At 50.0% G+C, this 23561-nt stretch overlaps 1 protein-coding gene across 1 annotated transcript; it reads left to right on the forward strand.

The window, feature by feature from the left end:
* The first annotated feature begins 54 nt into the window (after positions 1–54).
* C2CD2L (C2CD2 like) lies at positions 55–23148 on the forward strand. The gene is made up of 14 exons (XM_081889815.1): positions 55–552; positions 11199–11294; positions 13627–13746; positions 14085–14195; positions 15740–15856; positions 16661–16775; positions 17279–17402; positions 17756–17820; positions 18176–18303; positions 19152–19314; positions 20122–20220; positions 21238–21371; positions 21542–21815; positions 21957–23148. The coding sequence occupies exons 1-14, from the start codon at positions 193–195 to the stop codon at positions 22178–22180; spliced, it is 2130 nt and encodes a 709-aa protein (XP_081745941.1). The 5' UTR covers positions 55–192; the 3' UTR covers positions 22181–23148.
* The last annotated feature ends 413 nt before the right edge of the window (positions 23149–23561 follow it).

Here is a 23561-nt window from a genome sequence, read left to right on the forward strand (position 1 = left end):
CTCGTCTCCAGCTCCAAGGCGCTCCGCCCAGCACGGTCGGGAAGGAAGGCGAGAAGGAAGGAAGGAGAGCGCTGCGCGCCTCCCCCTGTAGCTGGAAGCCGGCGCGGAAGGAGGCAGGAAGCGGCTGTCTTTCCTCGACGCCCCTGCCCGGGAGGGAGCGCGATGTGCCGCGACGCCCCGTGAGCCACCGCCATGGAGCCGGAGCCGGAGCCGGGGCTGAGCTTGGGCTGGGCGGCGCTGGTGCTGCTCTTCGCCGCCTCGCTGCTCACGGTCTCGGCCTGGCTCCTGCAGTTCGCCCGCGGCTTGTGGCGAGGACGGCGCCGGCCGGAGAAGGAGGCGCCGTTGCCGTCGCGGGGCCGAGCTGCGGCTGCGGCCGCCGGCCTCTGGGCATCCCTGCGGCGCCTGGGCTCGGCCCGGGAAGCGGCCGGCTCCGAGGGGGCGGCGGCGGGGGCCCGCGGCTTGCTGGCGTCGCTCTTCGCCTTCCGAGCCTTCCGCGAGAACTGGCAGCGAGCCTGGCTGAGAGCCCTCAACGAGCAGGCCCGCCGGCACGGGGTAAGCAGGGACGGGGCGGGGGGGGGACCGGGTCTCCTGCCAGCCCAGGCTGCGGGGGCAGGCGCTTGGCTGCCCGGCTCCAGGGGGTCCCGGTGGGGGGGGGGCAAGCGGTGCGTCTGGGCAGCGCCCTCGGAGGGTGACACCGAGAGGGTGACAGGTGAGCCACCTGGGCATCGTGCCAGCCTTCCTCGACTGCCTGCTCTTTCCCGGCACTGCCGGACCCCGCGGAGAAAGGGGCGTCCCAGGCTGAAGCCTGCGCCAGGTGGCACCCGATCCCAGAGGGAGGCGCTCTGCACGTGTTCAGAGTTCGGTCCCCAGTCCTGCCGGTGGTTCAGCCCGAGAGCCAAACGCAGCAGCAAAGACGAAAGCGGTGCGGGTTCCACTTTCTGTCCATGGAGCTGCCCTGTCGCCGCCGCCGCCTTCGCCAGGAGCTCCCTTTCCGCCCCCGCATTTTGCCCTGTGCAGAGCAGCAGGTTCCTCGCCGGCGCTGTCCACCCACCCCGGCCAGGCCAATTTCCCGCAGAGGTTAGGGCAGCAGCAACGACCGGGGCAGGGTCGCTTTACCGTGGCATTGTCCTTCGGAGAGGGAGGGGAGGCGAAAGTTTTTATTTCTTGCTTATATGTGCCTTTCCTTTCTCCTTTTGGGGACCCTAAAAGCCCCCAAAGCTGCTTCCCTTCCGATTGGTGTATAAAAGGTTTCGCATATTCTCCCCCTCCTCTAATTTCGAAATGCTTTTTTTTTAATGTGAGGGGGCGTTATTCCAATAAAAATGGCAATAAATTGAAAGTCAGCCCTGATTTTTCCTGGAGAGTAAATCAGTTTGACTCTGGCACCAGTAAAGAAGTAGGGGAGGAAAAGGATGCTTGTGCCATCAGCTTTCATGAGGTTGCTTGGGGTGGGGCGGCTCCAGGGATCTGCGCCTCAAAGTTCCTGAGCCTCTCAGTCTTGCAGGTGCTGGGACTCCAGCTGGCAGGCTCCTAGAACCAAACCCTCTTCCTTGGTGTTTCTGTAAACAACATAATCAAGTGTTTTGTTACATCAGCCAAAGGTCACTGCAATTCCTTCTGGGGTGGCAAAAGTTTGCAAACAAGGGCAGAATACAAAGACTGCAATTATACTAAAGAGCATTGCACTGATAACAGGGTGGAGTTGGGTTCCTCTTCCTTTTTTGGGGGGGGGGAAGCTGCTCTTTAAGAAGGCATATTAGCACAATGGGAAGGCACCCCACTCTCCTGGCTGCCTGGCCAGTGGCATTTTGGTATGTACAAGAGGCCAGGCTGACTCCTCCCAGTGCAAACTGAAACCTTCACTTGCATCTTGTTTAAAGTAAATGATACCAAATCCAAAGGAAAACTGCCGTGGCAGCAGGCGTGCTCCTTCCCAGCTGTGTATGAACAGAAAGCACCTTCTTTTGTGGCTGTGTTGGGGTGAAGGTCCTGTATCTATAAGGGCTTCCTGCTTCAGTCTTCGCTGGGATCTTCCTCCTTCCCAACCGACGGCTTTCTGTGTGAGCTTTCCCTCTCTTGCTAAGTCTCTTCTGCCCCAGCACCCATCACACGCAGCATCCTGTTAAAGGAAATGCAAGCTGTCTTCTGATACTGTCGCATTCCTGTCGCCCTATTTGGTGTGGCTACAAATATGTTGATGGTGAGAGTGAGTCTAAGCCAGTGCAGGGCAGCTTCATCATAAACTTGCATGGTAGATGTGGGCCAACCGGTACTTGTGATTCCCCATCTCTAAAACTGGAGTAATGGTGACCTCTGGGAGTTGGTGACTCTTCCTTGGGAGTCTTTTGTGTACCTAGAACTAGGGAGGGACACCTTGTCCAGCACCACTCCTTCAGTGCTGGAAATCCAGAGCTGCTGCTGCTTCTCCCACCTCACTGGGTGGCCTCTGTTCAAGTACTTCCAGCAGGAGAGAGCCCAGCTACCCATCCAGGGTCGCTGGTCCTGTTTCAAAGCCGCTCTTACAATCCAAAGGTTTCTCCTTGTTTTCAACCCAAATCTCCCCTCCTGGAATGTAAGGTTATTCAGTCTAGCCCTGCCTTTTGGAGCTGCAGAGAACGCCAGTCTTTGCCTCTTGCCTGCAAGAAGAGTACTGTACTCCCATATTCTTCCCACTCTTCAGTCTTCTCTTTTCCCAGCTAAACCTACCTTGTTCCTTCAAGCTTTCCTCAGGGGACAACTTGCTTTCCATTCCATCTTTTTTGGCGTCCTCTGAATCCATTCCAATTTGTTTGCTGTGCTCCATAGCATGTCACAGGTGCTTCTCTGTTTTGCTACCTGTACAGAGGCTGGGAGCCATAAATGCCTTTCTTGGACACACAGGATAGCTCAGTTGGTTAGAGCATGGTGCTGAGAATGCCAAGGTTGCAGGTTCGATCCTTGTATGGGACAGCTGCATATTCTTGCATTGGACTGGATGATCCTCAGCGTTCTTTCCTACTCTACAATTCTATGTTTCTGTAACCATATACAACAGAATATAAATATGTTATGATTATACGCATGGTTTCCTGCACTAGACAGATTCCCAGGCAGAAAAATCCTCTTAGGTGAAGCCTATTGGAAGCCTGTTGGAATAACTCAGGATATGCATTAGGTTCACACCCACCTACTTGAGAAATCTGCTCATAACTAGCCAGAGTGAGGAGATTGATAAGGGAGCAGGCATGACTAGCTCACGGGTGGGAGGCAATGTTAGAAACAAAAGGAATAGAATAAAGATGGCAGCTCTAGCTGTTTCCACAAGATCTGAATTTTAAACCGGAGCCAGATTGAAAGAGCAACCAGTAATGACCTTTGCAGTGGCAGGGCGGAAACCTAATCACGCTTGCAAGCTGTCAGCTGATCAGCGTGAGAAACCGGGCAGGAGCCTTTCCTGCCCTTTGTGAGGGGCTTCTGTGCTCTCAAAAACAAGCAGGTTTCATGTGACCAAACCTCATGTAGGTATTGGGGTCCTTTTTCATTACAGATATTATGTAAGGAAGCTGACAAATATGAGACACCAAAGCATTCCTATTTTTATTTTGCTAAAGAGCATCCTAAGTCCAGTTGCTTGCTCCATCTTTCCTCTGTGGTCCCAACAACCTGCCCTGCATGTCTGCTTGGGCTCTCTTGGCATAGCTGGAATATTCCATGCCTGGCAACCAGTTTCCAGGATAGTGGTGCAACTCCTCCAGCTTTTCAGGATAGGCAAAAGCTTGGGGGGGGGGTCTCCAGAAGGGACCGACCCTGTTTGTGGAGCTTCTTTTCAAAGAGGAGGCTGCTGTGCCTCTTAGGATCCTGCTGACGTTGCTTAAATTTCCCCAATGACAGGGCTGATGAATGATGGTGCGAGCTTAAATGGGAGCTCAGTGCTCTATACCTGAGAAACAGCTGCTGATGTTGCTGCTGCTGTTATCTCTGCTTATCTGAGAGTGTCTCCATCATTGGTGCCTTGGATCTAGATGGCAAGGGCACCACAGGGCACTCTCAACACCTGCAGAGCTCTGTTACTCCGGAGGCTGTCCAAAGTCTGATCCTGAGAGTTCTTCAATGCCAGCTTTTTTCATGGTTTTAAATTAGACTGGTTACTTTCCTTTGGTATTTGATCATTTTGTGCTTGTCCGAGTTCTCTCCTTTTTGTCCTCTGGATGATTTTAAACCATCAAAATAAACTGAACAAAATAAGCGAAAAAAGAAGAAGAAGACATGTTTAGGAATAGGAATTGTACACTGTTGAATAATCAGTTGTACTACCTGTCAAGCCCTCTCGTTTAACATAGGTGAAATTCAGTTTTAGCAGAGTACTGATGGGCTTTGGTGATTTGCCACTGAAAACATTCTGGCCTCTTAATAAGAAGCTTTTTCTCTCTAACCCGCCCCCCCCCCGCCTAATCCACAATGACTGCAATGATGATGATGATCTTTCATCTGGGGAGCAAGGAGGGGCTTAAGGCCGGATCCTTCTCTGTGCAATCAGTGATGAAAACTTCTCTCTCTCCCTCTGAAAATCCAAGAGGAATCTGGGATAAATGTTCTTTTGGAGGCAACTGATCTCAGGTCCCCTCTGGATAGGATTATTTTTAGCTCCTTCTGATGTCACAGTTTTCCCCTCTTAGCAATTTGAATTGTAGAGAAGCCATACAGAAATCTATCTTATGGAAAAAACAAAAACCCTGGGATGATTGGGGAGAGAGAGAGCTAATGAGAACTGGATAATAATAATAATAATAATAATAATAATAATAATAATAATAATTTTTTATTTATATCCCGCCCTCCCCAGCCGAAGCTGGGCTCAGGGCGGCTAACAATTTTACTTTCATGAAAATGAAAATCCTTAAAAATGTGCTGGGTGGAAAAGATGTGTATGTATGTGGAACTCCTCTTCCTCTTTCCCCCCCACCTCTCATTCCCTTTTTGCATTTCCCAGTGCACTAACTAGACTTAATATTCTACATCTTTTGCTTCAACATTTCCCTCTAATTCTCCACCAGAATGTGCAGGAAGGAGACAGCAAGAGCCATTCCCATTCTGTTTGAGGCCAAGCTCTGTTTGCATTTGGGAGTGTGAAGTTCCTCATTTTGGGACTGAGGCATCGGGCTTCACATCTTCCAGTGATTTACCACAGACAGCTGACTCAACGAACTTCTGTCATCTTTCCTGCTCATATTTTTAATGACTTAAAGCATTATTGCTGCCCAAGCAGATGGGAATCACATTCTTGGGACTTATGAAATAGAAGTCTTTGTTGTTCACAAGCATCCTGCTCAGGTGACAATGCATCTCAGGATTTCTGGAAGGCATGCAGGGAACCCTACACAATCAGATTAGGGTTAATTTATGAAAGAAGAAACCTTACTTCTAGATATTGGGTCATACTCTGCAGGCTTTCTGTCCCTTCCTGAATATTCTGAGTATTCAAGAGTTATAGATTTTGCTGGTTCTCTTGATATTGGTGTGCTTTCCAGGCACATCAATCCAATAGTACAGTGGTACCTCAGGTTAAGTGCTTAATTCGTTCCGGAGGTCCGTACTTAACATGAAACTGTTCTTAACCTGAAGCACCACTTTAGCTAATGGGGCCTCCTCCTGCCGCCACGCCGCTGGAACACGATTTCTGTTCTCATCCTGAGGCAAAGTGCTTAACCTGAAGCACTATTTCTGGGTTAGCAGAGTCTGTAACCTGAAGCGTATGTAACCCGAGGTACCACTGTAATGGGTTTAGAATTCTCATAATTTTTCATGTTCAAGTTTTTGTTTTTATTGGCTTTAATGAAACCATACCAGAAACCAACTGTATATTTCCTAGGTTGCATTTTTATTTCATCCAGGGCTTTTTTTCAGCCAGAGCTCAGCTCTGGCGCTTCTCAGGTGAGCACCATTGCCATTCTTACAGAACAAGGGGGAAGTTTGTGGTGAGCTCCAGCACCTCTTTTTCTAGAAAAATAGCCCTGATTGCATCGTATGGTTGCTTTCTCTTGTGTTAAATTCTCACATTTCTTTTAGATGGTGGCTTCTGCTCCTTCTCTGTTGTTCTGTCTTGTTAGAGCAGTCCAGGGATCACTATTCCTGCCCTTTGGGGAAGGAGCTTTGCTCAGTGGTAGCACAGCACTTGCTTGGCCTTCACCAGGTGACCAGGTTCAGCTCTTGACATCTCCAGTGGGCTGTTGCCAGTCAAAAGAGACAATACTGGGGCAGATGATGGACAGATTGGAAGCTGCCTTATACTGAGCCAGTTTACGTGAGATAAAATAGAGCTGGCAACATACATGGTGGCATGTCTCTGTTGCTGTGAGGACATGATAAGGATCATGGTAAGGTTAACAGTAGACCTCTACTGGCCACAATGAAAAGGGCTTGACTTAACTTCAATCTCCAAGCTTTAAAGTGTTTAACTGCCCTTGTCAGAATGTTGCTGAATTTTGCCAATTCGGAGAACTTGTGTGAGTCATTTGATGGTGCTCAGATCTGACTGGAGCAGGGCAGGATTGGGCTGCTTTTCCCTCCATCCTAGGGGCTTTGTGGTTTAGAGACCCCGATAGCCCTGCATGCTTGCCATCCTCTGCAGCCTTCTCTTTACCCAGTTTCTGTTTCCGTGATTTTCCTTTTTCGGAACAAATCCAAACCTACCTATCCCTAGGCCTTTTCTAGTTATGAGCTGGCACAAGAGGCACCGTTTGGAGAGAATAGAGGCTCACGATTGATCTTGTGCCCTCTGTGCCAGTTAAGCAGTGGTGCCCTGGAGCTACTGCCCTCAGAAACCTGGAGGCTAGAGGTGGCTGCTGTCCAAGGTGCTTCCCTTCCAGAATGGATCTCTGGGTTTTATACCTGCTTGGCTTACAGAAGAGCCACAAGATCCCCTTCCCCCGCTCCACACAAAAAGTAATGGATTCACCAATTTGGTCACAATGGGCTCCACTCCACAAGACAAGCAAATAGCTGCTGAAGCCTCATGATACGCAATGTAGTCCATGCGTTAGACTGGATTACTGCAATGTGTCTGGAAACTCCAGCTAGTGACTAGATTGCTGGTGAGGGCAGGTGGCTGACAGCATGTGACGCCTCTTCTAAAATATCTCTACTGGTTGCCCTATGAGCTACCTTGGTTGGTTCAAGGCTCTTGTGTTGACGCACAAAGCCCTGAACAGCTTGGGTCCAGGATACCTTGAGGACCACCTGAGCCCTTGTATCACTGCTTGATCATCTGCAGGAGCACAGTTATAGTTGTCCCCCGTGGTATACAGGTCCAACCGGCCTCAATCAGAAGTCAGGCATTTAGTGTCACTTGTCCCATGAGCTGGGAACATGCTTCCAGCAGAGATTCAGCAGGCATTCATGCTGCTAACTTCCATGCGCCTCTTGGCTTCATTATGCTGTGCAGCTGTTCACATTTCTTTCTTTCTTTTTCTTTAACTAGCCAGTCACTTTCGTGATTATTTGTATGGTTTTCCACCCTGATATTTAATGATGCAGTCATGCAGAAATACATTTGGAAATTAGAAATAAATATGTTATGCTGAAGAAGGTTGTCAAGGAATCAGGCGACCAGTGTGAGGCTGGTCTCTCCCAGAGAGTGTGGCATACTATAAATATAAATGGCTTTTTTGTTGTTGGTTGGGGGAAGATTAATCCCAGGGAAGCCAAAACCTTGTGAAAAAGAGATGCTTGCCTTATAGGCATCTCGGCCTTTGTAAACCAACAGAAGAACCGATGCACACATGCTGTTGGATGCTTCAGTCTGCATCCACACAACAACCTTGCACTGATTTTTGGGGGGTGGGGCATGTCTAAGCATCCTCTGAAGGTGTACCTGTGTCTCTCTAGGGAGACCTGCCCGGGTTGTTATGCTCTCAGTGTTTGTGGTGCTTTGTGGAGTCTTTCTGGGCAGGGACCTGGGCAAGCTAAAGGTTGAAGACAAGGTGGAAGTGAAACTCATGGATAGGAGGTTGTGTCTCCAATTATATGACCTTGGGTTTCAGAAGGGGAGGAGAGGACTTGAGGGATGGTGCCAAAGGCCATATAGAACAAGTGGATCGTGATGAAGGATTAGAAGGAACATAGAGGTGCTCTAGGGCCACCAGATGGGTAGAGTTGTTGGAAGCAGATGGCAGAATGAGTGGGATGTCTTGGGAGATGCTTGCAGAAAGTTTGATGGGGAAGGGAGTATGGCCTGAAAGTCCCAAATAGCTCAGTGGTAGAGCACGGGGTTTTCATGCAGGTACTGTAGCATTTCCAGGTAAGGCTGGGAGGGAATCCCTGCCTCAAACCCTGGAGAGCTGCTGTCAGTCTGTGTAGGCAGCACTGAGCTAAATGGGCCAATGGTCTGATTCATTATAAGGCAGCTTTGCTAAGGACCAAGTGTTTGTTCTGGATCCAGGAATTGTCCAGAAGGCCTTGGTGGAGATGTGGCTGGATCAACAAGAGAGCTGAACAACCCCACGAGCTGGGGAAGAGCTGCCCTTCCTTGCTGTGTGCTTCAATGGGCCGGGAAGAGGGAGGGGGAAGGTTGCAGCAACTTCTGTTTGGACTGGCAAGGATGGTCTGAGTGCCTCTGACTGGGGGCAGGGAGGCCTTCCCTTGCTCCCCCTGCAGTGCAATGGCACCTGACCAGCCAAACCTGTTTTGCTCCAGGTTGGGCTAAGCTGCTTTCTTGGGGCTGCCACAGTAAGCCCTCTTGCAGAGTGGAATTCACTGCCAGCAACCAATGTTTGCATTTCTCCCTGGAGATCAAGGCCTGTTTGGGGAGAGTCCCAGCCACGAGAGCGGAGGCTTCCTTCTTCAAGTTGGTGGCAGCAGAGAAAGTGGATCTGCCTCAGTGGATCCCAGCGTCCAGAGAAAGGGGCACTTCAATAAACTGGAGGGCAGCAGCCAGCCAGCCAGCCAGCCAGCCAGCCTCTCCTTGCCTCTAGTTGCTCAGAGACTGTCCAACGTGACTGCCAGGGTCCTGCAGAGTGCGGAGGCAGCCTCTGTGCTGCCACTCGCTGGGCCAGCTCCCCCCCCCCCCGGCTCCCATGGCAACTCTGCCTTTGCTTAACCTGCCTGCCTTGGCCAGCCTACGGATCTGAGATTTGAATGGAGGGGAGTGCTGCTTTCACAGCAGTTCCTTGGCTGCTGGGCACACAGTAAATAATACCTTGAGAGGAGGAACTGCAGCAAACTGGGAACTCTCCCTGCTGCTTGTGAAGCACAGAACTCTTTTTTTTCCCTGCCTTCGCTTTTGCCTTGTTGCCAGGAACTGCCCAGCAGGGCATAGCAATCTCTTCTTTTTCCAAACAGGCAGCCACTGCAGGGTTGTTGTTAGAGGAGTTATTGATTTGGGGCTGCCTGATCTAGTTTTCTGCATGGTGCTTATCGGGTCAAAATAGCACAGACTGCTGATTGCTTACATCTGGGGGAAGCTTCACCTGCCAAATTTCCCCATTGTGTTTCTGTTCAGCTGCACACAACCCCTGCCAGAAACTATGGTTGCAACCTGTGTGGTCCTCCCTCCCTCTGCCCCAGTACCACTTGAATCTGGAATTCTCCTGTTTCATTCTCACTTCTGCAGTGAAGTCAAGTTTTCTCCTTTCACCCACTGAATTATGGGGGGAGAGCAGTCTTAGAAAAGCAGATATATAAGTGAATTGCCAAATGGCATCTTAAACCTAGGTTATGGATGCCACAACAGAGTGTTTTTGTGGTGATATATTATTATTCATTTAATTTCTAAACTGCTTTATATTTTAAAGGAAAAACATCTCAAAGCAGTTTACAACACATTAAAACATCAAATAAAACAATCTAGAATAAAACAAATGCAAGCTTCAAGGAGAATATTTCAGACCCTTCTCTAAGTGACATTTTGTTTTCACCATATTTACTTACCTGCTTGATTTATAGAGCTGCCCCATAGGTGGTGTAGTGGTTAGAGTGTCGGACTAGGACCTGGGAGATCAGGGTTCAATTCCCCGCTCAGTCATGAAGCTCACTGGGTGACCTTGAGCCAGTCACAGCCTCTTAACCTGCCTCATGGGGTCATTGGAGGGATTAACTGGGGAGGGGGGGCGTGGCATGAACCATGTACTTCTTGGTGAAAAAGGTTACATTACATTTATTACATTATACATGTAATAAATAAGCTCTTCTGCTTTGCTGTTTAAGAAAGCTGGAAGGGTCAGCCAAATGGAAATGTCAGCTGTCAACCTGGCATCCAGAGTTCTCCAGGTGGTCGCAATTGGACTCATGCCAGTCGCAAAATGCACCTGGCTCCCGGGTAGGGCGACAATAATACAGATTTAACTTACAGATTTTAACTTGTTGTAAAGAGTCCAACTAGATAATGTATGTGAAGCACTTTGAACATTTTGAAGAGTTATACAGTACAAATGCAAACCCTTATTATTAGATGCTTCCTTTGGGGGTTCTCTAAGGGACGCAGGTGGCGCTGTGGGTTAAACCACAGAGCCTAGGACTTGCCGATCAGAAGGTCGGCAGTTCGAATCCCCACGGCGAGGTGAGCTCCCGTTGCTCGGTCCCTGCTCCTGCCCACCTAGCAGTTTGAAAGCACGTCAAAGTGCAAGTAGATAAATAGGTACCACTCCGGCAGGAAGGTAAACGGCATTTCCGTGCGCTGCTCTGGTTCGCCAGAAGTGGCTTAGTCATGCTGGCCACATGACCCGGAAACTGTACACCGGCTCCCTCGGCCAAGCGAGATGAGCGCCACAACCCCAGAGTCGGCCATGACTGGACCTAATGGTCAGGGGTCCCTTTACCTTTACCTTGGGGGTTCTCAAGCTTCTTTGGACTATAACTCAGTGGGGAGGTCCAACTTACTAGGGTCTTCTCTATGGAGTGAGAATTGGAAATAACTGGCTTGAAAGTCAATTCTGAGTCCATAAGCCAGAGGTGGAGAAACAGTGGCCTTGCAGATGCTGCCAGACTCCTACAGTGCCATTGGCCACATTGCCTTGGACTGATGGGAGCTGGAGGACAGCAACATCTGGATGCTTGCAGGGGATTCCTCGGTGGTCCGTGAGCCGTGTGAAATGCCTCTGCCCATCCCCTGTGCCATGGCTGGTGTGGCAAGGCTTGCTTTGCCCTTGTAGATATGCACCCATTTTCAACTATTTGTGTTGGGGTTTCCCAGCCTGGGGAGTAACAAGTTTTTCTTCTTGACCCAGAGCTCAGTCCAGATTACGTTTGAAGAGAGTCCTCAGCAACTACCGGCTGTCAAGATTGACCACGTGACGTGCACGGACCAGTCGGATCGCAGTATGGTAGGCTGCTGCTGTCGCATTCTGATCCTTGTGCTGTTACTTTTCCCTGCCACCACCTTTAGAGGGGAGCACAATGTTAGTTCAGGGGGGAGCAGCGAAGGCCAATGGGAATTTGCTAGCCGGTCTTCACCTTGGCCTTCAGTGCTCAGAACCAAACCACTGGAAAGCCGCCCTGATCCAGACAGCTGCACTGCCCTCTTCCTGCCATTCTTTGCAATGTTCAGGCTCCGTTTTTGGATTGCAGATTCCTGTGTTAATTTGCACTCCTGAAATTGTGGTTGGTTAAAGGGGCTTCTGCCCTGGGCCTGCCCAGCTTTGTTTAGTCTGAGCAGGAAGATTTGGCAGCCTCAGAAGCTACACGGACCTCCTGACAGATGCTCTTGACCCTTTCAGTGTCAGATGAAAACATACCTGCTGAAAACTACCAGTTTAACATTCAACCAAGACCAGGGAGGGGAAACCTCAGAACCATGGGTAGAATGTGGCCCTTGCAGGCCTCTCTATCCGGCTCTTGGGACTCTCCTAGGCCACACCCCTGACAGATTCTGCTCCATGTCCTCCTTGAAAGTTTTTTCCCCATGCTGGAATGTGCCCTTTGATATTGTTGCTTGCCTGTTGCTTGCCTGGGTGGACGTTAGAGGGGTATGTTTGAGTATGTGTGGAAGCAAGCCTACTGTATGGAAGTCAAAATAACATCTGTTGCTCCACCCACTTTTCTTCTGGCCCCACCCACCACTGGCATGTGGCCCTTAGCAGCTGCCTAGAAGGGAATGTGCGGCCCTCTGTCTGAAAAGGATTCCCCATAGACAGTGGGGCTGTGAGGCAGAGAATTGGGAAGGGAATATTTTGGAGAAGGTCAAACACAATGACTACCTCAAAGTATGGAGCCACAGAGCAAGAAGAATTACCAACGAAAGAAGAATGGAGGATGAAGTTGATGGACTATGCAGAATTAGATGAATTAACAGGAAGGATTCGAAACCTGCGGGATCATATATATGAACTATTTGAAAAGTAATTGTGATGAAGAGATTATGCTAGTAGGACTGCAACAAGTTTTGTAAGGTGGATTATTTGAAATATTACAAGGAAAACTATGAAAAGAACTATTAGTTAAGGATAATTAAATGCAATATAGAAATTAAGAAATGCAGAATAAGTGATAAAGAACGAAAAATCATCAGAGGTGTTGACGGAAGTCTAAAACATTGTATAAGATGAGAAGATATGTTGTATGACTGTTGGAACTGATATGTTAAAAAATCAATAAAAATGTGTATATATAAAAAACAAAGTATGGAGCCACAGAAAATTCCATAATTTGAGGCATGTGGGCATGAGCTATGGGAGTGCACTCTGTATATGGCCAAATGAACTGCCTCCACAACTTTCCTCCCTGCTTCACACATTTCACTGCTCTGGTTTTGGCTTTTAGAGTCCAGGGCTGAGTTGTGGTTAGTGATGTTTAAGACCCCCACCCCCAGAGACCACGAGGGAGGAAACGGTCAGGGAAGGTCCGAAAGGAGAAGTTAGTAGTGATTAGAGAGAGATGCTGTGAGAGCGACAGGGAAGGAAAGATATGAAGGAGCATCATGAGAAACAAGTGGAGGCCAACAGGCGATCAAAGAAGAGTTAGCTGTTCTGTGCAGGATCTAGGCAGTGGGGCTTGCATGAATGTTTAATTGCCGCAGCAGCAGAGGCTGGAAGCTCCTGCCGTGACATGGGGAAGACCAGGGCAGAATCTGGGCAGGAAATCAGAAGAGAACCCATGATTGTCAGCAGGCATGAAGAGAAACACATTTGCTGTGGAGAGAATGAGTGCCCCCCACTTTGCACCATAAGCATGCAAGGGGGAATGGGGAGAGGTGTTCCTTCCAAGGCCACATGCTTGAGTGCAGGGTTTATGTTTATGTATAAAATGAGAGAGATGTAGTTGGGAAAATAATTGTTATTTGTTATTTATACCCCACCCATCTGGCTGGGCTTCCCTAGCCACTCTGGGTAGCTTCCAACAAAATATTAAAATACAGTAATGGATCAAACATTAAAAGCTTCCCTAATAATGATCATGATAATAATAAAATTTATACCCGGCCCATCTGGCTGGGTTTCCCCAGCTACTCTGGGTGGCTTCCAGCACATATAAAAACATAAGGGTAGTTGAATCATTCTCCCCTACCAGCTGACCCTAGTTGTGCCCAAATGGAGGTGTCTGGGACTGGGACGGACCCCTGAATGTTCCCCTGAACCGTCTTCCTTGCCTGCTGCTCTTTGTCACCTGCCTTCTGGCTGGCCCTCCAGCTGGGCACAATGACCATCTCTCTCCTTCCAGATGTTGTGTTGCCACCTTTCTGCCAGCACCCTGCAGTTCCCTGTCTCAGTCACTCAGCAGTCTCCAGCTGCCGTTTCCATGGACACCTATCACGTCACCTTGGCTGTGCTGCAGGCCCAGGTAACTGTGGGTCTGGGGTCTGGGGCTTTCTCTCCTTCCCACCCCTGCCCACTCCACCACTCCTGCCAGGCAGGTTGCCCTGGGCCACCCTCTGAGTTATTGTGGGCAGAGGCTGCTGCTAGCAGGATTTGTGCCTGGGCGGGTCTGCAGGTAGAGGCCTCTGCCTATTTTGCTTAAGTCTATTTTGCATAAAAGCTTGGGTTGCGATATTGTTTACTTGGGTGGTTTTAGATGAATATTGCCAGCCTACAGATTATACAAAATAGGTGGGTATAAATATCTTTGTGCAGATAATGGTGGTGGTGATGACGATAAGACTTTTTTTTTTCCTGGGCCAGTTGGAGATCCACCTGGAGGAAATTCAAGATGAAGGGCTGCTGGTATCTTGGGCATTCAAAGACAGACCACAGCTGAACCTGTCCGTCGTTCCAAGGCTCCAGCTGCGTGAAGTGAGCAAACAGATGGGCAATGCCAGGTGGAAGGTCACACTCGCCTGTTCTGCAAGGGGGAGCCAGAGGACTCTACTGGTCCTGATTCCACATGCATGACTGCTTTCGAATTCTTCCCTCCTGCTAGAGAAAGCTCAGTGGCACACCCCTCATTTGGCTACCGTGTGTGCAAGGCTAGTGAGATTGCAACAGAAACAGCAAAGCAACTTGGCGAAATCAACAAGTTCATTATGCTGAAAGCTTTAAGGACCTAGAGCCCACTTCATGCAGTGCCTGGAGCCTTCTCCTAAAAACTGCAGTGATATATATACACGTGGGGGAGTGGTGGTGCCGGTGGTAATGGGGGCTAGAATTGTAACCAGCGAGGTCAGAGGGAAGTTAAAAGTACAGATTATGCTGAAGCTGATTGGTGACCCTTTGCAAAGCGGTATTGTTCTCAACACAAATATTCAGCAGTGACAAGCAGTGGATGTTTTTCCATCAGGGCAAATGGGGGGCTGCTTTCCCCATTTCAGTCTGCCTTCAGCCAGCCCCCACTTGCCTGCCTTCTTCCTTACAACAATCAGTATTGGCTGTCAGCTTCCTCCTCCTTGGCCCCTTGTAGAGCTCAAAAGGGAGGAGGATAGGGACAAAACTACAGTGGTGCCTCGCAAGACGAAATTAATTCGTTCCGCAAGTCTTTTCGTCTTGCGAGTTTTTCGTCTTGTGAAGCACGGTTTCCCATAGGAATGCATTAAAAATCAATTAATGCGTTCTTATGGAAACCGCCTTCAGACCAGGTCCGGGGACAGTCTGTCCCCCGACCTCTTCTGAAGGAGAGCGGAGAAGCAGCGCTGCCTTCCCGCTCTCCCGGGAAGGCAGGCAGGGGGGAGCATTGCGTGGGGTGCTCAAATGAAAGCTTTGTATTCTACAACTCCCGGCACCCAGCTGGTGCTATAGGAACACTTGATAGGAGCTCCTTTCCTGGGGTCAGTGGAGGGCGCAGCTTGCAGATTTAACATATAGAATAAGAGAAGAACATACGTTTAGAGAAGATTGGAAAACGTTTATTGAATATATGGGGGAAATGTGTACACTTGAAAATGTTGGCAGCATTAAGATAAATTCAACAGTGTAAATAAGTTTTGATGGATACAACAGTGGAATACTGAATGGTTTTAGTTTAGTAAAATATGCAGGGATTAAGATATGCAAAATGAACCATGGAAAGAGGAGAAGGGGAGCCATTGATACTTTAAGGATGTTTAAAATAGTATTTTAAATTGTAAAACAGACAATTTAATTAAAAAATTTACACACAGACACACACACACACAGAGAGAGACAGAGACAGAGACAGAGACAGACAGAGAGAGAGAGAGTGTATATATATGGAACACTTGATAGAAGCTCCTTTCCTGGGTTCAGTGGAAGTCTTGAGTGTGACACCTCCCTTTGGCTGCAGGTGCTTTTTAACCTTCCTGCAAAGGGGGGACATTCTCTGCAAGAAATGCAGTCTTTCCCACCTTCTGGGCTTGTTTTCTGACCTTATTTTTGTGATCCAGGAGAATGACGGGAAAGTGGACCTGTCCACCATAAAGGACCTGATTGAGGACTCCGTCGTAAGCACTCAGCCTGCCATGATGGTGAATCTGAGGGCCTGTGTAGCTGGCAGCAATGCGGTAAAGATCTTTCCCACATTGGTGTGTATGCATGTCTTTCCCACATGGGATTGCTGTGTGATTGCAGGGTTGGGTAAGGGGGTAGTGGTAGGGGAAAGCTCATGGACAGCCTCACTTGGGACCAGGAGGAAATTGCCTCTTTGCTGTTGAGTGAGGGGATTCTTCCTTCTAGCCCAGTATGAGTGGGGGAGTTTGGTATCAGCCTCGGCCCAGTATACCTGAAGGAGCATCTCCACCCCCATTGTTCAGCCCGGACACTGAGGTCCAGCTCCAAGGGCCTTCTGGCGGTTCCCTCCCTGTGAGAAGTGAGGTTACAGGGAACCAGGCAGAGGGTCTTCTTGGTAGTGGCGCCCGCCCTGTGGAACGCCCTTCCATCAGATGTCAAGGAAATAAACAACTATCTGACTTTTAGAAAACATCTGAAGGCAGCCCTATTTAGGGAAGTTTTTAATGTTTGATGTTTTATTGTGTTTTTCATATTCTGTTGGGAGCTGCCCAGAGTGGCTGAGTAAACACAGCCAGATGGGCGGGATATAAATAATGCATTATTATTATTATTATTATTATTATTATTATTATTATTATTATTATAGCATTTATTGTCTGCCATTTGGTTTTACAGCAAGGATGGGGAGTTTTGGAACTCCAGCTCCCATCAAGCCTAGCCAGGCTAGCCAATGATTGAGAGTTATGCGAATTGTGGTCCAACCACCTCTGCAGGTCCCCATTCATGACTGGAGAGAGTTGGGACTGTATGTGCCAGTGGTTCCCTGCTCATGTGCTTTCCTTCCTTGTTTATCTCAGGTGTCCTGCAATAAACTTTCCCAGGGGTCCCCTTCCAGCACAGCTGCTCCAGTGGTGCCCAAGCTGCTTCTCCAGCATCTGCGAGCTCTGCACTTGGGCTCTGAGGAGACGCGAGGTATGATCCAGGAACAGGAGATGTTTCAGGCCTTTGGCTGCTCTGCGGGGTGAGAGTGAGCACCTGTGTTTGAAGGCATGGCATGGAGCATCCTGGCCAGCTTTGGGCTAGGTGTGAAGACCCAACGTTGGCTGTATCCTCTCACCTGCAGAACCAAGCAGGCCTTTTGCCAAGGGGTTAAGGCGATCCTGTAAGCAGCATCACTCCATAGCCACCTGCTTGGAGCTTTTCAAAGGGTTAAGACTCTGAATGGAGAGCCAGGTTTCAGGGGATGGGTGACTTTAGGAGTGGGGGTTTCCTTTCCAGTCCGCCGCGCATGTGCTGAAAATGTGCAAAGATCTGGGTGGGAATCCAGGTAGGTTGGGCTGGGCAGACAAATCCCTGCTCAGCATGTTGATGCTCAGCGAGTGGCCCCTATTGCTCCTTCTTTCTGGGCAGCCCCTCCCAGGGCTTATCAGGTGTCTGCATGGCATCACCCCAGCGTTGTTCCGTGCCCCTTTTAGGAAGTGGGCAGCTGTGCTGCGTGGCAGAGCTGGACAGCCCTCGGCAGCTGAAGAGGACGAAGCTAGTGCCAGCCAGTAGCTCCAGCCCTGCAGCCGAAGTGGAGTGGGCGGACAAGCTCGTTCTGTAAGGAGCAGTGCTTTTTGGTTCTTTTGCATATTTGGGGAAGGGTGTGTTGGCTGGCCAGAACCCAAGGGCTTTCTGGAATAGGAAGCACCATCTCTGGTTTGCAGCCAGCTTCCTTGGATTGGGTGTCCTGCTGCACCACTTGAGTGCTTTCCCTTCAGCGCCTCCACCCAGAGGAGACAGAGCAGGCCTTAATCTTTGTCCCCAAATGGTGCTCTTCCATTTCCCCTCTTACTCTGGAGAGCACTACTCATGGACCTCAAATTTGAGGATGGGAGAAGGAGCCCGTGTTTTGCAGAGGGAGGATATTCTAAACCTCTGAATGCCTGTTTCCTCTTCTTGTGCCTGGACAGGGAGCTTGGACCGAGGAGCAGAGAGCTGAAGCTGAGTGTGCTTGGGAGCAGCAGTTCTGGAGAAGGTAAGTATTTTCTGAGACCAGCCATGGAGCTGAGGATTGCTGTGACCTGTGGGTGGCCAAGGCTGCTGGGCCCGGTGGCGGCTCTCAAATGAGGTGTCAGGGACTGGCTGGACACTGAGAAGTGGTGGCTGGACATTGATGAGTGGGCAGTGGGAGCAGCTAGGTTAGAGACTGACTTGGAAGAAGGGATCAGTGATTGGGGGGTTGGACTAGATGACCGCTGGGGATCCCTTTGAACTCTACAATGCTCTCTTTCTATGATTTAAGTTAGCTGGCATAGCATGGGCTGCTGCCAGCACCTGGAACCAAGGAGAATCTCCACTTGTATTCCCTCTTTGTTGCTACTCTCTTGCAGATGTGCTCTTGGGATTTGCCACTATCCCGCTGGACTCTCCCTCCAAAGAGCCACGGGGACAGAAGCAGTACATACTGACCCCCGGAGCTGTCAGGAAGCTGCCTGCAGGAGCAGCCGTTGCACTGGAGGTGAAGTGTGAAGTGACAGGCAGAAGGGGCAAGAACTCCATGCAGGAATCTCTGGAGTAGAATAACCAGCGGCCTCTACAGGGCTGTTCCTCTTTCAGTTTGAGATTCTGTATGCAGATGTTGGGGAGGGAGAAGCAAGGGACTGAGACCAAAGTGGTCCAGCTGCAACTTACTGGAAGGTCCCCTGCCCACACCCACCCCTGCTTCAGAGTCATTAAGCACAGGCGCCAACCTCCTTCCTTGATTTGCCACAGTCCCTTGAGGGGCACGGACCCTTGTCTCCCAACTAAACTAATTGGAAGCTGCCTCATCCTGAGTCAGACCCTTGTGTCCATCTCGCTCATATTGCCTACACTAACTGGCAGCGCATCTCCAGAGTTTTGGGCCAGGGAGTCTCTCTCAGCTCTGCCTGGAGAGGCTGGAGGTGAAACCTGAGTATTTAATGTTTCATTGTGTTATTAGTATTCTGTTGGCAGCCACCCACCAGCTTGGTTGCATATAAATATAAACTTATGTGAACCGCCTAGAGACCTCTGGGTATAGGGTGGTATATAAATTCAATAAATAATAATAAATGATAAAAATGTTGTTGTTGTTATTGTTCTGCATGCAAATCCCTCTCCCAAGGCTGGGCCAGCTTTATGTCAGGCAATTTGGCTGCAGAAAGAGCAAAGCAGCCAGGTTCTGGGGTGCTGGTCTCTTCCTGTTCTGGGGCAAGAAGATCACCCGCTGTTGGAGGGAAGCTGGTATTGCTGATGGGGAACTCCTGAACTGAGTGCTACCCCCGGTGTGTGTCTATGTGACCCCCACCTGTCTGTCTGAAGCATTTGATCTGGCTCTCTTGGCAGCTGCTCTATCAGGAACTGCCAGAGCTTCAGCTGGCCTCTTCGCTGCGAACCAGCATCACCCCCACCAAAAAGATTGAGATGGACCGCACCATCATGCCTGACGGGACCATCGTCACCACAGTCACCACCATCCAGTCCAGGCCCAAAATGGACTGCAAGATTGGTAAGGGGACCCTGTTTTCAGGGTGTCCACAGCGCTCTCTCTCCCTCCCTCCCTCTCTCTCTCTGTGTGTGTGTGTGTGTGTGTGTGTGTGTGTGATTTAATGCATTCACAAGTGCAGTGGTGCTGCTTTGTCTGCTTCTCTGGAACGGCAAAGTCAGCCAAGAGGGACCTGCAGTTGCTGGAGAGGCCCCAGCAATTTATTATGAACCCAGCCTGTTTGCCAAATGGGCCATAGTGATGGGAGTAACACCTGCCTGGAAACAGAGCATCTTATCCAGGATCTGGAAAGATGCAGCAAGTAGCTGGTGACTGATTTGTAAAGGAGATGCACTTGGCAGCAAGTGCTGTGAAGAGGCAGAAGGACTTCCTCACTGCTTTTACTTGTCCCTGGTGTGGATATCTATTTCTGGGGCTGAGCTCTTGTGGGTCTTGGCTTAAAGTTCATCCAACGCTTTCAGGCAAAACATACTTGGTGGGTAGGGAAGGATTTCTCCCAATGGCCAGCTTCCTTCAGGGCTGTTGGGTTATATAGCAACCCCTCCGCTTTGAAGTCCCTGCCTTCCCCTTGGATATTGGGCCCTGTGCAGCAGTACCACTCTGGCATATAACAGCACGCCTGCTTTGAGGATACTGGATACTGAGTTCTATCAGGGCAGGGAGTCTTCCACCTCCCCAGCAAGTGAACCGCATGCCTATTGTCAGAAAACCTGGAAAGGGTGTGTGTGTGTGTGTGTGTGTGTGTGAAGCATCTGTTGGGTCCTGTGACCTTGTTTGCTGATTTTGCACCCCTTTTCTTCTGGAGCCCAGATTCACCCTCAAGGTCTCCATCGAAGGTGGAAGTGACAGAGAAAGTGACCACGATGCTTCCAGAAAATGGCTGCCCCAGCTCTTCCCCCTGCAGTAGTAGTAAGTCATCAGGGAGCCATTTTTTTTGTCCTCAACCACACTGCAAAGAGCTGCAAGGATTAGCCCATGGATAGGCCCAATCGCCTTCTAAATCTGGCCCACAGATGGTCTGGGAATCAGCATGTTTTTACATGAGTAGAATGTGCCCTTTTATTTAAAATGCATCTCTGGGTTATTTTGGGGGCACAGGAATTCGTTCATTCCCCCACCAATATAGTCTGGCCCCCCACAAGGTCTGAGGGACAGTGGACTGGCCCCCTGCTGAAAATGTTTGCTGGCCCCTGGATTAGGCCATGTGGCATCCCTTTCCCTGCCCCACCTCGTGCCAGGAGAATGCTTGAAGAGTCCTTTTGGCCCAGCTGGAGACGAACCCATGGAAAGCTTGTCCTCCTCCTCAACTATTTTCTTGCTGGCTTGCTTTGTTCCTGTCTGGGAGGAGACCAGGAAGAGCCACTGAGAAGCCTGTGTAGCGTAATTGTGAGAGTGCTGCACTTGGGAGTCCAGGGTTCAAATCCCCCCACAGCCATGCAACTCACTGAGTGACCTTGGGCCAGTCAGCGTCTCCTCTTCCTAACCTACTTAGATTGCTCAGATGATAAAATTGGGGTGGGAAAAAGGGAGGGAGCAAGAGCCACATACACCACCCTGAATTCCTTTAGAGGAAAGATGGGGTGAAGACAGAGTGCAGAAACTGGCTCACCTTGTATATTAAAAGCAGGCTGCACTTCAACATCTGTTCTGGTCAGTTTGGACCTCCAATCCAGCGTTTCCCAAACTTGGGTCTCCAGCTGCTCGTAGACTACAATTCCCACCATCCCTGACCACTGATCCTGCTAGTTAGGAATGATGGGACTTGTAGTCCAACAACAGCCGGAGGACCCAAGTTTGGGAGCCCCTGCTCTAGACAGTAGGAGTGGCAAAGAAGGAAGGTCTTACACACCTTTTTCACTTGCCCCATAAATCAATACAATAACTCTTCTATAGCCATGCATATCTGTGTGTTTATGTCTCCTCCAGGAAGCAGCCATGTGTCCAATGGCTTGGACCCAGTGGCCGAGACGGCAATCAGGCAGCTGACAGATTTGACCAATAAACCTGCCAAAAAGACCCCGACAAAGCGAAGCACACTGATCATCTCAGGAGTTTCCAAGGTAACCGCTTATCTACTTGCTTGGAGTCAGCTATCCTTTCTTAGGAAGCTCCGAATGATGAAGTGGGTGGAAGAGGTGGTTCTGATCAGTGGGTAGGGGCAGGGAGACAGTGACTACTTTTGGCTTCTGTTGGATCGTTCTTCTCACTCACCAACCCAACCTGACCCCAGGTACCAATTGCTGAAGACGAGATGGCTCTCTCCCTTGGTTACGCTGCTTCGCTGGAGGCCACTCTCCAGGATGACTCCATTGCGACTGGCATATCTGAATATGGGCACAGCATCACTGATGCCACTCAGCAGCTGGAAGCCTCATACTCTGCCCAAAGGGAGCTGGATGAGACGACGCGCTCGGACATCTCCGAAAGGCCCTCGTTGGAGGATGTGGAATCCGAAACAGGCTCGACAGGTGCTCTGGAGACCAGGAGCTTGAAAGATCACAAAGGTGAGGCTGAGTGTGTGCCCAGGGGGTGGCCAGAACCTCAGCAGAGCTTCAACCCATTGCTTTGGCGTCGGAGAAGCTAGGGTGGTGGCATGGGATGTGGCAGAGTTCCCTGGATGTTCACGTGCTTCTCTCCCGCTGCAGTGAACTTCCTCCGGAGCGGCACCAAACTCATCTTCCGGAGGAAGAACAAGCAGAAGGAAGCCGGCCTCAGCCAGTCTCATGATGACTTGCCCAATGCCGGTGCTAGCTCCTCTGGCAGGAAAAAATCTGGCAGCTTCTCTCGGCGCCTCATCAAGCGCTTTTCCTTCAAGTCTAAGCCTAAACCCAAGGCCAACGGGAGTACATTGGCCATGGACAAGCACTGAGACGTCAGTGGTCAAACAGTGTTCTCCAGGAGCCCCCTTTTGTCGAAGCTTTCCCCACTCCGTATCTACATCACAGCCCAGTTTCTCTCTCCTCCAGAGCCTACCTGGATGGTTGGTGTTTGATGTTTGGAGCTTTTGCCACGTAGCTACTGTGAATGCCGCTGCCTCCTGGAGGAACAAGTGGCACACAATGGCCCTGTTTGTAGCTAATCTGTGTCCTCTGTCTTGGCGTGGCGGGGGATGCAGACCCCCATGCTACCTTCAGCCTGAATTTGAAATCCTGGGAGTGCGCGAAGGAGAAGACTTTGGTTGCTGGCTTAACAAGAACCCCTCTCTCTGTGCTGGGCCTGTGTTAAGACATGGTTACAGGGGATGAGGTAGCAATTGATGCCAGCTTATCTGGCTAAGCTGCTGGTCTTTGCCCGATTTGTGTGGACATGTCAAACTGGATGAGCCTCCTTGAGCAATCCAGTGGCTTCTTTCCTCTTCCATGGAGGCAATGGAGGTCTCCATAGTAGGAACTCCCAGTTGTGGTCCTCCAATACAGAGGCATCTGCTGCCACCGGCTCCTATCTGGCCCGTGTCTTATGAAGATGAGAAGGGGACCCTGCACAGTGTTTGGGCAGGGCGAGGCCTCTACCTTCTATAGAAGTGGCCCTTTCTGTGTTTTGATCCTTCTCTCTGACAAACTGGGATTAGCTTACGTGGAAGGACCGTTGCCGATCTGCCCTGCGTCAGGGCATGGAAGAGAACTCGGTGCTGCAGGAAACGGCTTCCCAACTCCCTTTGAGCCCGGAGAAAGGTCATTCCAGCAGAAACTTGTGCTTGACTCTGAGTAGGGCAGAGGGCTGAAGCAGCTCTCCCGAAATGAGGCCTTGTGTGTACCTGAGTGAAGTTGAGCAGCACCTTTTGTAAAATCCTGCCGGATGCGACCAGAGATCCTGACAGGCAGTGTGTGTGATGGGAGGAAGGGATCTGCTTAGGCTGGGCTGGTCCCTCCCTGCAGCTTACTGAAAACAGATGAGGGGTGGGGAGCGGGGGCGGGGACTAAGGAAACAAACTCTTGGGTCATCCAAAAAGTCAGTACTCAGGTTTTGCAACAATTGCGGGAGACACTTGCCCGAGACAAAATGTATTTTTCTTGGAAGGGCATTTTAGTCCAAGGAAGATGCTGGAGAAGCCCAGCCATAGTGGGGTTAATGAATCCAAGCAATCCTGTCGTGAGTTCTGCAGAGGTAAGGCTTGGCCAGCAATGACCGGGCCGCTGGCAGCCTCTGGCTTCATGGTGTCCACTCCCTCCATTTTTCATTTCTCCTCTGATTAGTGTCTTCAAGCGAAGTTGCCATCGTCTTCCCCTACACGAGGCCAGCTGCAGCCTTTT

The sequence above is a fragment of the Podarcis melisellensis genome (genome assembly GCF_964234715.1).
Source record: "Podarcis melisellensis genome assembly, chromosome: 15".
In the NCBI taxonomy this organism is placed as follows: domain Eukaryota; kingdom Metazoa; phylum Chordata; class Lepidosauria; order Squamata; family Lacertidae; genus Podarcis; species Podarcis melisellensis.